The sequence below is a fragment of the Panonychus citri genome, unplaced genomic scaffold, assembly GCF_014898815.1.
Source record: "Panonychus citri isolate SS breed McGregor unplaced genomic scaffold, ASM1489881v1 Contig00134, whole genome shotgun sequence".
NCBI classification, from domain to species: domain Eukaryota; kingdom Metazoa; phylum Arthropoda; class Arachnida; order Trombidiformes; family Tetranychidae; genus Panonychus; species Panonychus citri.
The window spans coordinates 424,009-439,796 of NW_026515539.1; the positions used below are offsets into that span (position 1 = coordinate 424,009).

At 32.7% G+C, this 15,788-nt stretch overlaps 4 protein-coding genes and 1 pseudogene across 4 annotated transcripts; 2 read left to right on the top strand and 3 right to left on the bottom strand.

Moving 5' to 3' along the window:
- Positions 1–2,576: 2,576 nt before the first annotated feature.
- On the top strand, positions 2,577–3,420 carry LOC128391279 (uncharacterized). The gene is made up of 2 exons (XM_053351129.1): positions 2,577–3,042; positions 3,122–3,420. Exons 1-2 carry the CDS (start codon positions 2,713–2,715, stop codon positions 3,374–3,376), a joined length of 585 nt encoding a protein of 194 aa, XP_053207104.1. The 5' UTR covers positions 2,577–2,712; the 3' UTR covers positions 3,377–3,420.
- On the bottom strand, positions 3,319–5,081 carry LOC128391139 (crossover junction endonuclease EME1-like). Its single transcript, XM_053350986.1, is given in 4 exon segments — positions 3,319–4,275; positions 4,278–4,312; positions 4,314–4,418; positions 5,077–5,081. Coding segments are annotated over 4 exon segments (702 nt in total). The 3' UTR covers positions 3,319–3,718.
- A 74-nt stretch (positions 5,082–5,155) lies between these two features.
- LOC128391140 (spidroin-1-like) lies at positions 5,156–5,713 on the bottom strand. Its single transcript, XM_053350987.1, has 2 exons — positions 5,398–5,713; positions 5,156–5,319 (listed from the first exon to the last, which is right to left on the bottom strand). Exons 1-2 carry the CDS (start codon positions 5,711–5,713, stop codon positions 5,156–5,158), a joined length of 480 nt encoding a protein of 159 aa, XP_053206962.1.
- A 6,641-nt stretch (positions 5,714–12,354) lies between these two features.
- Positions 12,355–13,448, top strand: LOC128391141 (transcription factor 23-like; the record flags this gene model as incomplete). Its single annotated transcript, XM_053350988.1, has 2 exons — positions 12,355–13,123; positions 13,203–13,448. Coding segments are annotated over exons 1-2 (576 nt in total), but the record flags the coding sequence as incomplete, so codon positions are not given.
- LOC128391560 (crossover junction endonuclease EME1-like) lies at positions 12,742–15,732 on the bottom strand (annotated as a pseudogene).
- Between the last annotated feature and the right edge of the window lie 56 nt (positions 15,733–15,788).

Here is a 15,788-nt window from a genome sequence, read left to right on the forward strand (position 1 = left end):
CAAATTAATTCAACCAATCAGGTAATTCAAACAACTTTAAAGACCGGTCAAGGGATGAAACAAGAAAACAAGTTCAATTGAGCTCAAATTTTTTTTAATCAATGATAAATGGTTACATAATTGTTGATAAAATAAAAGAAAATAATCAAGAATATAAATGAAATATAAAAAAGTAAACCAAATTACCCAAGAATAAAGTTAAAATCAAATGAATGAGAAAATTATTCCCAAATAATTTCTTGCATTGCAGCAAAAATATGGTTAGGAATAGAATGACCAACCATTTTAGTAAGTTCGTTTGGTAATAGTTTGATAAGTGTTTCCTTGTGGCCAGCTTTTAGTCGAATTTCAAAAAAGTTACCAAAATCCCTTCCAATGATTTCTCTTCCTTGATTCAAAGACAGTTTGAAAGCATCTTGAGGATTTACCAATTTTTGTTTCAACAGATCATATTCATTGTAACGAAGAAACAATCCTTGTCTTGTTGGTATCTGAGTCTTTGATCCATTGATGAATCGTTCCATTCGTCGACGGATATCAATGAATGTAGTTCCATTAGTTGATTTAGCTCGCTGAACAGTAAGATAAAGTTTTGGAGAAATTTCAACACAGAGCAATTGTTGAAACCGATCTTCAAAACCTGATGTTGATGGTCTATCTCTTCCAGATGGTGGTTGAGTTGTTGGTTGTTGTACTGGTTCTTGTTGTGTTGGTTCTTGTTGTGATGGTTCTTGTTGTGTTGGTTCAGGTTGAGTTCGTTCAGGTTGAGTTGGTTCAAGTTGAGTTGGTTCAGGTGAAGCAGGAGAGTCAGGAATATTTGTTGAATCCATTTCAAGTTGATGGTTCAGAGGTGAAGAGTAGAATGAACTTCATGTTGAAGAGTCTCCATATTTATACTCTCCGATTGATGTATAGCCCAACCCACTACTCCCTCTTTCTGTCAATTTGATTGGTGATAAACTTGTTTTGAGTATACCCAAGGTAACTTTACTTAAGACTTTATCATTAATTCAATTCATCTTTCCCCTATTCATCGAGATTATTATCATCTCAGTCATCGAAACAAGGTCAATTTCTCAACAAAGACAATAGATTTATACTATATTGTATGTAATATACAGTATTATATTCCCAATCACAACGAGTTTTCCCGACTTTCAATCTCTAACCAATTCCGAGTAATTAAAACAAATTTCAATGAATCATTTTATTTGAATGAACAAAGTCTTACAGAGTTAAGGTTTGATAATTGTAATAGCCTAAGAGCCTTTAGTCCATTGAATTAACATCAACCCCCCCACAACAAATTTCGGAGGTACCGAAATTAGTAAGGGGGGTTGAAGATCCAAAAGACTTGTTTGATGTTAAAATACATTGAAATAGCCTAAGAGCCTTGAGTCCATTGAATTAACATTACCCCCCACAACAAATTTCGGAGGTACCGAAATTAGTAAGGGGGGTTGAAGATCCAAAAGACTTGTTTGATGTTAAAATACATTGAAATAGCCTAAGAGCCTTGAGTCCATTGAATTAACATTACCCCCCCACAACAAATTTCGGAGGTACCGAAATTAGTAAGGGGGGTTGAAGACTGAAAAGACTGGTTTGACTTCAAATTTTAATGACATCACAAGGGCGCCACCTGAAAATTACTGCTAGTCTAAGGACAACCTTAGGTGGTTTATAATGTCCAAAAAGAAAGAGAAAAAGAAAGAGAGATGTGGTCTATCGTGTTGGGTTTTACTACTACTTTAACAAAGTCTAATTTTCTAATGATCAATCTACAAACATTAAGAATCAACCTTAGTGTATACCTAATAAATTCAACGATCAGTATATTCAGCTAATCACATAAACATCTCCATTCAATTCAGTTGATGCTCAATTATTTCAACAAGTATCGATCATGCTATCATCATGATCGTTTTTTTGAGTAAAGTAAGGAAATCGCGTTCATGAATGTGATCTTTTCTGTCTTCTTATGGCCAAACGGAACAACCGTTAGGTTCACCTTGAGTTAAACGTGAGTTTTGTTTCTTCTTGTAATAATGATCATCGATTACCTTCAATACCAATAAGTTCTGATTTTCCATTCCCTTTTCTATGAAGTACCAGAAACAATTCCAATCCCGAGATTTTCAATTAAGAAACTGAGACAATTGGGTGATTAAGTTCTCGATCACAATTAACTTTCGCTTTGAGATGGAAATTGAAATTCAATCACATTTTGTGGGCTGATCCAGATTCTTGTTTAGCTATTAAATTGGTAAAAAAATTAGTTTAATCACACCAACAATTAGAAAACTATAATCGATTAATTAATCAACTGTCAAAACATTCAATTACTTCCTGAATATATTAATATAAAGTATTAGAACCAAAGGAAATTGAATGTAAATTAAAACGATTTAGAAATCGTGATTAATTGTCAAAAGGAAAACTAATCAGCCCCTTGGTAAATTGTATCAAATTACAATTAGGATTAAGAGGCGGCTCCTTAAATCACAATTAACTTTATTCTTGTATATTTACTAGATCACGATTAACATTGGTCACATTTACAACAATCAGTTGGAAAGTTTTAAATCAATAGGAACAATTAATAAATTGTCTTAGTGCTTTTTATCCAAAGGAGATCATCTTGTCTGATTGTTGTGTTTTTTGCTTGTGGGGCTTTAATTTGATTGTTTGATTGTTCAATTGTCTCTTGTGATGAGTAAATCAAATTGTCGACAAAATCGGTTGATTAAATCATCACAATTAACGATTCCAATTGAAACGGGTAAAAATGCTGCTCGTGAGCGATCAAGAGTCCGATCATTGAGATTAGCATTCCAACAATTACAACAATCAATTCCAACGATTCCAGCGGACACTAAATTGTCAAAATTAGATGTTCTTATATTAGCCACTGATTATATTTCCCATTTAACTAATTTACTCAATGAAAATGAATCAACCCAATCAACACCAATAGAAAATTCAACCAATTTGATTGAAGTTAAAGAGACAATGAATGAAAAGATTTTACATCCAATTAAGGTAAGTGAATTATTTGAATGAATTTAATTGTAACAATTTGTTAACTCTTCATCTTAATTTTGTCTCTTTAATTAATCAGAAATGGCCAATGAGATCTAGATTATATGCTAAGCCTGAAAGTAACAATTTAACAACTACAATCAATAAAACGTCAACGTTAATACCTCAGGCAACATGTTCAACAATTAACGATTACATTGATTGTTCAAGTGATTATAATTGTTACCTTTTTGATAAAATTGATCCATTTAAATGTGATGATTGGAACGGAATTGATTTGAATATGTTTTATGAAGATTTTAATTCATTAACATCTTTCCCTAATTTCCAATAAACATTTGATTCAATATTTCATTACATACATTCAGTTGATACAATTAACTTTGATTAATGTAGATTTTGTATTATTATCTACAAAACGATAGATTTGATCACAATTAACCAAATCATTGTCTTTATTAATTACAACAAACAATGAGTATTAAGAAAAAAAACATTCAACGATCAACAATTAAGGTTGAAAATACTCAAAGGGAAATTAATGATAATCATTAATTGAAAGGTAAGAAATTACAGTAACTAATTGTTGTTGGGGTGATAATATAATCAAAACACGAGCAATTAAAAGTAAAAATTACAACTCACATTTAAGTGATTAACTAAATTGTTAGAAAATTCAATCAATGATTGCGTCACCATCACGGGTTGACATAAATAAATAAATTCGACGGGAAACTTGAGGTCCTAATTTCTTCAGAGTGTTTCCGGTGGTATAATTTTTTCGCGCCACTTCAATTCCACTGAGCAGCGTTTCCTTTTCCTCTTCATTGGTACATTTATTGTAGGCCGACAGAAGCGACTGTGGGCACGGGTAAACCTCAGCTATCGATTTGGCCATTTCCTCGGACATTTTGGTAAAGGACATCAGCTGTTTGACCCAAAGGGAGGTTATATCACTATCGGTGTTAATATCGACTGACCCATAGCCGTCATTTTGTGCATACCATTCAAGACCTTGTTGTTCCTGTTGCGATTTTTTAATTGAACACATTGCCGTTGCTTTTGAATGGCACCAAATAATGTGACAAAGATCAGTTGGTGTTTCCGTTTGTATAATGTGGACACGTTTGCTTGAGTAAGTTGGTGATTCTGTTAGTTTTACTTGAAGGTCAAATAGAGCCAAGTCCAGGTCACTTTTTTTCACACATGGTAGGATGTCTTTGTTTTTATTGGTTCTTTGGCTAAACCCATTTTAGCTCGATACTGACGTTTTCTGATTCTTTTGATTATTATATTTGTCAAATCCATAGAGGATTAGGGTTAAGTTTTTGTCATAAGTATCCAAAAGTGAAGTCACATATTCAAATAAGTTTGAACTGGATTAACTAATCATCAGATTTTAGAGAATTTTGATCTAATCACACAATTAAGATTCACATTTTGATGCAAACATTGAAGAAGAACCGGGAGTGCTGGATTAATATATCAATAACAATATATCAAAACCACTATTCTAGGATCATACAATCATATGGAAACCAGAAACGAATTCATGAAGTTAGCAAATGGTAGGTCTTAATACAGCATATAAGATACTGGGTGACAAATTGATTCCCACAATCTTTTTTTTTGAATAACTTTTTTATTACTTGTTTTTTTGTTCTAAGATTTTCTGAGGTTGATGAGCAGCTAAAAGGAAATTGTTTAGAGGTAAAAAAATTTTTTCGAATTTTCCATTGATTTTCAATGGGCGAGACATTTATGTAAATTAACTTGACTGTCTAATACATGCATTTTGGTTGAAATTTTCAAAAAAATTTTTTTACTCGCAAACAATTTCCTTTTGACCCTTTAGTCCACCTATGAAATATTAGCTCGATTGTCAAAGTAATAAAGCGGCAATTTCAAAAAAAAGATTGTGGGAATCAATTTGTCACCCAGTACTACCTTTTTAATATTTTATTTATGTTATTTTTCAACACTCAGAATTTTCTTTGATTTAAACAGAAATGAATAAATTGTGAAGTGAATTACTACATTATTTTACAATTACACTACCTACTGATTGAGCAAATGCATTTACAGCTTGACTAGCTGATCCTGCATCTACATATCAAACGGATGAGCTACTTAATATGTTTGCTAATGGAATAAATACTTCAGATAAGGTTCGAACCAAGATCTCACATTGACTCAAATCAGGATTAGATTTCCAAACTGAAGAAGCAATGCTACTGAAAATTTCTGAAAGATTGTCTGCATTAACTCCACCATTTCCTAATTGGAATAAAGGTGAAGAGTCTCTTGAATTTGACGAGGTGACCAAAGACTAGCGGCCAGAACCAGAACCCTGACCGTGACCGTGACCAGAACCAGGTCTAGAACCCCCGAAACCACCCTGACCTTGATTACCACCACCATAGCCAACATAATCACGAGCAGCAGCAGCACCGGCAGCAGCGGCAGCGTCAGCGACATCAGAACCAGAACCCTGATGGCAAGCACTATCACCAGCAAGAGAACCAAAAGAAGCAGCAGCGGCACCATTAGAACGAGCAGCAGCGGCAGCGGCAGCGGCAGAACCAGAACGCTGACCGTAACCACCACCATAGCCACCACTAGTTACATTATCAGGAGCAGATCTAGAATACTGGCAGGATAAAGATGACATAAGTCCCATGAAAATGAAGATGAACAAAAAAAAATTAACGACCAAAAGTGGATTGAAACTCATTATTTTTATCGCGATTTAAACTTTAGATTTTAACTGTTAAAAATTTAACTTATACAGATGATAACTTATTTCAATATAGTTCTCCTTTTCAAATGTTTTCTCCTTTTATGCGACTTTCTTTCAATATCAACGTGTTGTTTTTGCCTCGATAAAGTTACCTGAACAAACCAAAACATAAATTAGTTAGTTTATTTGTCTAGTTAATTTAGATTAAGCTAACTACTCAATAATTAACCGTTAACGTCTTCACAAAATTTCTGTCATCAAAGTTACTTTTGCTTGTTTGTCACAGTTTTCCATTGCTTTTCCAAACAAATGAAAACGAAAACTCATTTTGAATATTTACTTTTAAAAAGAAGCACAGCTAAAAGTAATTCTCTGGTAATTCAAACAGCAATGAAAAATTATATAAGAAAACTTGTTATAATTAACAAAAGTCTAATTTTCTAATGATCAATCTGCAAATATTAAGAATCAAAAAGGGAAAAAACCTTAGTGTTTGCCTAACAATTCAACGATCAGTATATTCAGCTAATCACATAACCATCGTCATTCAATTCAGTTGATGCTCAATTATAAGCTATCAATATAAACGCTTTTTGAGTAAAGTAAGGAAATCGAATTCATTAATGTGATATTTTCTGTCTTTATGGTCAAACGGAACAATCGTTAGGTTAACCTTGAGTTAAACCCGAGTTTTGTTTCTTCTTGTAATAATGATCCTCGATCATCGATTAGCTTCAATACCATTAAGTTCTAATTTTCAATTCCCTTTTCTATGAAGTACCAGAAACAATTCCAATCCCGAGATTTTCAATTAAGAAACTGAGACAATTGGGTGATTAAGTTCTCGATCACAATTAACTTTTGCTTCGAGATGGAAATTGAAATTCAATCACATTTTGTGGGCTGATCCAGATTCTTGGTTAGCTATTAAATTGGTAAAAAATTAGTTTAATCACACCAACAATTAGAAAACTATAATCGATTAATTAATCAACTGTCAAAACAATCAATTACTTCCTGAATATATTAATATAAAGTATTAGAACCAAAGGAAATTGAATGTAAATTAAAACGATTTAGAAATCGTGATTAATTGTCAAAAGGAAAACTAATCAGCCCCTTGGTAAATTGTATCAAATTACAATTAGGATTAAGAGGCGGCTCCTTAAATCACAATTAACTTTATTCTTGTAAATTTACTAGATGACGATTAACATTGGTCATACACTACGATGCATTGGATTAAGACCATGTGTCGATATCATGATTTAAACAGAATCAGAGATAATTAGTGATTATTTCTAGTCATATGGACTAAAGAAACAAATGATTAACTTAATTATTCGGAAATAACCGACAATTAGCACTGATTAGACGCTAATTTTAATCCGTCACATATGTTGACCAGAAATCTTGTTGCACTGAATTAAGACCAATTAATAAAAACATATATAAATAGCATTTTCTATGGACAGAATTTCAATTTAAACAAGTATATTCAAAGTGTTCACATCAACTTACCATATTTCACCAAAAAAAGTTATAAATTTTGATTATTTTAATAGTTGTGATAGTTACGCAATGGGTCGAGGAAAAGATTTAAATGATCGAGAAATAGGCCAAATTATCGCTTACAAGGAACAAGGGAAATCAGAAAGGTTCATTGCCGATAAATTAGGTCGATCTAAAACGGCGATACACAATTTCCTTTCGAACCCTGATCGATATGAACAAGAAAATCGACCGGGAGCCAAACGAAAGCTCGACGATCGTGATGTTCGTCATGTTCTTCGCATGTTAACCGACGAAAAAAAATCATGTGAAGAAGTACGAAGGGAACTTACCTTGGATTGCCACCGAACAACCGTTTATCGAGCCGCCAGAAGAGCTGAAAACATAGAATTCAGGAAACCAAATAAGAAGCCGCCACTTACAATTGATCATCAATCGGCTCGTTTGAATTTCGCTACGAATCATGTTGATTTTGGTGACAATTGGTTCAAGGTGATGTTCTCTGATGAGAAGAGATTCAATTTGGATGGTCCTGATGGATTCCAATGTCACTGGAGAAACTTGAACAACGAAGAAGTTACATTCTCCAAACGGCAATTTGGCGGCGGTGGTGTCATGATATGGGCTGGGATAAGTTTCAATGGAAACACTGATATTGTTTTTTGTGATAAAAACATGAATTCAGATAAATATATTAATATGTTGGAACAATTCATAGTATGGAACCGTACGCTTCAAATGCACCGTACGCTTTAAATGCACCGTACGCCTCTAATGCAGCTCTTCTGTTAAAAGCATTTACCTTGAAATTAAGATTGTGATGGATAAAAAATTTGTGTAGAAATTGTTTCGAGAAAATTTGAATTATATAAGATGAGTAAATTGAGAGAAAAAATGAGTGAAAATGTATTCAATTTACTTGAGACATCCATTTACGATGATGGTTTCTGGCCCAAGTGGATGGGAAATCATTTTGGGTAAAAAACTAATTGAAAACAGAGAGAAAATAATAAGTCCAGTACCAACACTTATAACCTATTTTTATGCAGAATATCAACCAATTTTCAATGAAATGGAAAGTGTTAAGTTTATAAAGGGCTTACCTGAAAATTTATTTGATAAAATTGACGGTAAGAAAGCCCATTTAATAATAATTGATGATTTGATGAATCGTCTAATTCAAAAATCGTATCACAACTGTTTACGAAAGGAAGTCATCATAGGAATCTTTCTGTTATTTTACTGGTACAAAACTTTTTTATCAAAGGTGGTGAAGCAAGAAATATTTCTCTTAACTCTCATTATATTGTTCTTTTCAAAAACCCAAGAGATAAATCAATATCAACAATGTTAGCCAAGCAAATGTTTCCAGGACGTTCATCACAATTCAGACAAATATTTGAACATGCAACACAAAGTCCTTTCTCATACCTGTTTATTGACTGTAAACCAGATACACCAGATGAAGTTAGATTACTAACAGATGTATTGGGAGAAAAAGAAATAAATCAAATCTAAATTGTATAAGAAAAAATTAAATAAAGTTGATTCTAAAAAATGTCTGTTTCAAAAGCAATTACCGTTTTACCAGCTTTAAAAAAGTTGAGTCAGGCTAGAAAAAAGAATGAGCGTAAAAAATTGATGCTAACATGTCCATGTAATGTGATGCAAGTTATAAAAGAAATAGCTCGTAAAATATTGAAAGGTCATATACATTTAACAACTAAACAAAAAGCTCGTGTAAAAAAATTTAAAAAGGAAATTCGAAGTCTTGGTGGTAAGATAACACGTCAAAAAGCTAAAAAAATTTTAATTCAAAAAGGTGGTTTACTAAAAGGTTTACTTGTGCCAGCTATAACTATTCTCGCCAATTTAATTACAAAACAAATTGCAGAATGAATTCAACAAGTAGAATGGTGTTGATACCCTAAGATCAATATAAAAACAATGTTAAAAAGAGACAAATAGACTTCGATCCAATTATGAGTTCGGATTTACCTACAAGTATAAAAATGAAAATGATAAACCAAATGATGATGAAAGATGATATAAAAAAAGAAAAGGTGAAAGAAAAGGATGAGAACCGTCTTAGGAATGAATTAACAGCGCGATATCGAATGTACCAAGATTTGAAAAAGGGAGACGAAGGAGAGAACAATGGAGATGATTATGTCAAATCTGACGAAGACTCTGAAGATTCTTTTCATACAGTTTTGGATAACACTTACAATAAAGAAGTCAATGAAACACCAACGATTTCTCAGCGAGCATTTCATAGACGAGAATCGTCAACACCACAGACCACACGGGTAGTTGATAAAGATTTATTGTCAATATTGAAAAAAGAGTCTGATTTAGTTGACGATGATAATAAGATATTTAATGACGAGGGAAAAATAAAGGGTAGTGATATTGAGAAAGTAGTTGAATATTTGAAGACAAAAAACTATATCGGGAGAGCACCAAATGGAACTACAGAAGTACTAAAGTACATAAAAGAAAACTGCAGAGAGTGTTTGAACCTTATAATTAACCCTAAAGCTAAAGAAAAATTGAAACAAGTTAACATATCATGGCTGAAAGCATCCAACATTACAAAAGAGAATATTACTCACCGAAAGCGATAGGATCATTTGGTGGAGTTGACCGATTATACAAAGCATTGAAAAGAAGAGACCCTACAGTGAAACTAGCTGATGTCAAAAATGGTTGAGAAAGCAGATACATATACGCTTTTCAAACAAAACAAAAATTCCTAGACTACCAATTTTGGTTAATAAGATTGATGAGCAGTGGCAGATTGATTTGATGGACATGTCTTGGGTTAGTCAATATAATGATGGTTACCGTTATTTACTTAATGTAATTGACTGTTTCAGTAGGTTTGCCTGGTCACGTGCAATCAGAAAGAAGACTAGTATTGAAGTCGTTCAGGCTCTTGATGATATTTTTGGATAGTAATAGAGTACCAGAAAGTTACAAAGTGATCAAGGTAAAGTTTTCAAACTCAGACTTCAAAACATTAATGAGGCAGAAAAATCAACCATTTTTTCGCTACCGATGGAACAATTAAATGTGCTATTGTTGAAAGATTCAACGGTACCGTAAGAGCACGGATTTACCGGTACTTGCACCATGCAAATACTGGAAAATTCATCGATGTACTTGACGAAATAATCCAGTCATATAATGAATCTTTTCATCGAACAATTGGTATGTCACCAGTAGAAGTGAACGATGAAAACTCTTCATTGGTACTGAAAAATATAAGAAAAACTCATCCCAAAAGTAAAATAAATTATAAACCATTTACCGTTGGTTCAAAGGTTCGGATAAGAAGAGAGAAAGGAATTTTCGAGAAAGGATCGAAAAGAAATTTCAAACTGAAATATTTACTATTAGCAAACACAAGAGGACACCACAAGGCTGGGTTTATTGGTTGGAAGATTATGCTGGTGAAAGAATAGCTTCAGTTTTTTACCACAATGAACTAGTACCAGCCATAGAGCCAAGTTTATATCAGATCGAGAAGATATTAAAACGAGAATAAATCAAAAACAAAAAGAAAAAGAGCGCTTCGTGGAAAGACTATCCAAGTAAATTTAATCAGTGGGTTCAAGATGGAATCAACCTCAGGAGTATTTCATTGAAGCAGTATCAAATGCGTCGATGGACATTTTCCCTCACAACACTCTAACAAAATTTTAATAGAGAGTGAATGAAATAGCCACGCAAAGAAATTAAATTATAATTAAATTAAATTTTATTTTTCTAACACTCAGAACTTACACTGATTAAAACAGAGATGAATAAATCGGGAAACACCATAACATTAACCAGCACCAGCACCAGCACCAGCACCAGCACCAGCACCAGCACCAGCACCAGCACCAGCACCAGCTCCAGCACCACCACCACCACCATCACCACCATCACCACCACCACCAGCCCCAGCACCACCACCAACACTAGCACCAGCACTAGCACCAGCACTCAGCACCAGCGCCAGAATCAGAATATGAATATGAATCAGACCCAGGATACCGGCAGGATAAAGATGACATAAGTCCCATGAAAATGAAGATGAACAAAAAAAATGGATTGAAACTCATTATTTTTATCGTCATTTAAACTTTAAATTTTAATTGTTAGAAATTTTCACTTGTTCAGATTAAAACTTAATTTCAATATACAGTAGTTCTCCTTTTCAAATGTTTTCTCCTTTTATGCGATTTTCTTTCAATATCAACGTGTTGTTTTTGCCCCGATAAAGTTACCTGAATAAACTAAAACATAAATTAAGTTAGTTTATCTTTCTGACTATTTAGACTAAATCGAAAAATATCAAGATAACTACGCAGTAATTAACCATTTCATCAACGTTTTCACAAAATTTCTGTCATCAAAGTTACTTTTGCTTGTTTGTCACAATTTCTATTGCATTTACAAACAAATGTAAACGAAATCAACACATCTTAAAGCAATTCTTCAAATAGAAATTCATACAGAAAACTTATATGCTCTAAGTGAAATCACCTCTGTAACAAAAATCTAATTTTCTAATGATCAATCTAAATTTACAAACATTAAGAATCAACCTTAGTGTATACCTAATAAATTCAACGATCAGTATATTCAGCTAATCACATAACCATCTTCATTCAATTCAGTTGATGTTCAATTATTTCAACAAGCATCGATCATGCTATCAACATGATCGCTTTTTTGAGTAAAGTAAGGAAATCGAATTCATAAATGTGATTTTTTTGTCTTTTTTATGGTCAAACTGAAAAACCGTTAGGTTCACCTTGAGTTAAACGCGAGTTTTGTTTCTTCTTGTAATAATGATCATCGATCACCTTCAATACCAATAAGTTCTGATTTTCAATTCCCTTTTCTATGAAGTACCAGAAACAATTCCAATCCCGAGATTTTCAATTAAGAAACTGAGACAATTGGGTGATTAAGTTCTCGATCACAATTAACTTTTGCTTCGAGATGGAAATTGAAATTCAATCACATTTTGTGGGCTGATCCAGATTCTTGGTTAGCTATTAAATTGGTAAAAAATTAGTTTAATCACACCAACAATTAGAAAACTATAATCGATTAATTAATCAACTGTCAAAACAATCAATTACTTCCTGAATATATTAATATAAAGTATTAGAACCAAAGGAAATTGAATGTAAATTAAAACGATTTAGAAATCGTGATTAATTGTCAAAAGGAAAACTAATCAGCCCCTTGGTAAATTGTATCAAATTACAATTAGGATTAAGAGGCGGCTCCTTAAATCACAATTAACTTTATTCTTGTATATTTACTAGATCACGATTAACATTGGTCACATTTACAACAATCAGTTGGAAAGTTTTAAATCAATAGGAACAATTAATAAATTGTCTTAGTGCTTGTTATCCAAAGGAGATCATCTTGTCTGATTGTTGTTTTTTTTGCTTGTGGGACTTTAATTTGATTGTTTGATTGTCTCTTGTGATGAGTAAATCAAATTGTCGACAAAATCGGTTGGTTAAATCATCACAATTAACGGTTCCAATTGAAACGGGTAAAAATGCTGCTCGTGAGCGATCAAGAGTCCGATCATTGAGATTAGCATTCCAACAATTACAACAATCAATTCCAACGATCCCAGCGGACACTAAATTATCAAAATTAGATGTTCTTATATTAGCCACTGATTATATTTCCCATTTAACTAATTTACTCAATGAAAGTGAATCAACCCAATCAACATCAACAGAAAATTCAACCAATTTGATTGAATGTAAAGAGACAATGAATGAAAAAATTTTACATCCAATTAAGGTAAGTGAATTAATTGAATGAATTTAATTGTAACAATTTGTTAACTCTTCATCTTAATTTTGTCTCTTTAATTAATCAGAAATGGCCAATGAGATCTAGATTATATGCTAAGCCTGAAAGTAACAATTTAACAACTACAATCAATAAAACGTCAACGTTAACAACTCAGGCAACATGTTCAACAATTAACGATTATATTGATTGTTCAAGTGATTATAATTGTTACCTTTTTGATAAAATTGATCCATTTAAATGTGATGATTGGAACGGAATTGATTTGAATATGTTTTATGAAGATTTTAATTCATTAACATCTTTCCCTAATTTCAATAAACATTTGATTCTAATAACTTTGATTAATGTAGATTTTGTATTATTATCTACAAAACGTAGATTTATCACATTAACCAAACTATTGTCTTTATTAATTACAACAAACAATGAGTATTAAGAAAAAACATTCAACGATCAACAATTAAGGTTGAAAATACCAAAGGAAATTAATGATAATCATTAATTGAAAGGTAAGAAATTATTGTAATGGGTGATAATATAATCAAAACACGAGCAATTAAAAGTAAAAATTGTAACTCACATTTAAGTGATTAACTAAATCGTTAGAAAATTCAATCAATGATTGCGTCACCATCACGGGTTGACATAAATAAATAAATTCGACGGGAAACTTGAGGTCCTAATTTCTTCAGTGTTTCCGGTGGTATAATTTTTCGCGCCACTTCAATTCCACTGAGCAGCGTTTTTCCTCTTCATTGGTACATTTATTGTAGGCCGACAGGTAGCGACTGGGTAAACCTCAGCTATCGATTTGGCCATTTCTCGGACATTTTGGTAAAGGACATCAGCTGTTTGACCCAAAGGGAGGTTATATCACTATCGGTGTTAATATCGACTGACCCATAGCCGTCATTTTGTGCATACCATTCAAGACCTTGTTGTTCCTGTTGCGATTTTTTAATTGAACACATTGCCGTTGCTTTTGAATGGCACCAAATAATGTGACAAAGATCAGTTGGTGTTTCCGTTTGTATAATGTGGACACGTTTGCTTGAGTAAGTTGGTGATTCTGTTAGTTTTACTTGAAGGTCAAATAGAGCCAAGTCCAGGTCACTTTTTTTCACACATGGTAGGATATCTTTGTTTTTATTGGTTCGCGATTTGGCTAAACCCATTTTAGCTCGATACTCGGCGTTTTCGCGATTCTTTTGCTGATTATTATATTTGTCAAATCCATAGAGGATTAGGGTTAAGTTTTTGTCATAAGTATCCAAAAGTGAAGTCACATATTCAAATAAGGTTGAACTGCATCTCTCTCCGAGTGAATCATCGTCATCACTTGATTCGAGTTCTATCTTGGATATCGAACAATTTACGAGTGGAATATAATCAGATGGGTCTAGTACTTTGAGAATTATATCGGATTCTACTTCTTTCCTGAGGATGTTAACTGTGGCTTCTTCTTCAATTCCATCTTCTATCATTTCTCTTTGCTCTCGAATCCAATGGATACCAAAATCGATTGGATTATTTGTCTCAATAATGAGTTGAGCTTCTTTTTCCTTGAAAATCGCTTGAATTTCATCGGTTATTTTGAATCTTTCCAACAAGGCGACATCAACATAAGTCTTACAGAATTTATGACAATTTGTTAATTGCTTCGTTTTTCCGGCTTCTCGAAGAGCTGCTTTTTTCTCTTTATCTTTGACTTTCATTTTTTCTCGAATCTTTTTCTCTTCAGCTTTTGCTGTTTTATCCTCTGGACTTTTACGTTTCTTTGACGGAACAACAGTCTCCTCAATAACTTCAATAACTTCGACATCATCGATTATTGTTATTGGTTGATGATCTATACGAGCTTTCAATGGAGTCGTGGGAGGAGTAATACTTTGATATGATGGTATTTTACATGTGGTAATTGTGGAAGTTTGATCATCAGTATTCGCAAGTTTCAATCCGAGTCTTTGGAAAATTGGAACATCGAGAAAAGAATCATCGGAATCAGAGAAATCCAAGTTCGTGTTATGAGCCTTCATCTCTTAACAAAAGGTGAGAAATGGATGAGAGGGTTTTAACTTCTAGGTGTGGTTGTGTTGAGAACAAGATGAAATAGATGTGATTTGTTGGATGGTTACCTGGAAAAAAATAGAGAATTTAGAACAATTAGTTAAAAATTGACTACGGAAATGTAACTTAATCTTGAATGGTGATGATTCAAAATGTCATGAAAAAAAGCTAATAATCAAACAGTGATTCCAGTGAGAGGGAAAAAGTGTGAGAAAGAAACTATTTAGACAATTCAAGACAATTATCACCTCCTTAATCAAAAAGAAGTTAAAACAATTAACCAAAAAAAGAGATACTCACATGAAATGAATCATTTGATTCTCAGATTTTGTTGGAGTTTTTTGAAATTAGGTAATTTTAGGACGACTAGATTTTTAAAATTCGTTTAAAAAAAATACATAAAAATAATTAAAATAAAATGGATGCAAAAATTGTAAACACAACTGAATTAAACCAAAATTCAAGAAAAAACTGTTGGTAAAACATTTAAATTTAAAAAGCACAACAATGAGAATCGAAAATCCGAATGACTGAAAATCGATTCTTTTATGCAAATCGATTTAAAAATGAATCGGTTGTTTGT

Excerpts from the sequence above, each read along its gene's own strand:
- LOC128391279 (XM_053351129.1), top strand. The coding sequence starts at position 2,713 with ATGAGTAAATCAAATTGTCGACAAAATCGGTTGATTAAATCATCACAA. Across the intron at positions 3,043-3,121 it reads AGATTTTACATCCAATTAAG|AAATGGCCAATGAGATCTAG; the intron begins GTAAGTGAATTA and ends TTAATTAATCAG.
- LOC128391140 (XM_053350987.1), bottom strand. The coding sequence starts at position 5,713 with ATGTCATCTTTATCCTGCCAGTATTCTAGATCTGCTCCTGATAATGTA. Across the intron at positions 5,320-5,397 it reads TGGTTCTGGTCACGGTCACG|GAAATGGTGGAGTTAATGCA; the intron begins GTCAGGGTTCTG and ends TATTCCAATTAG.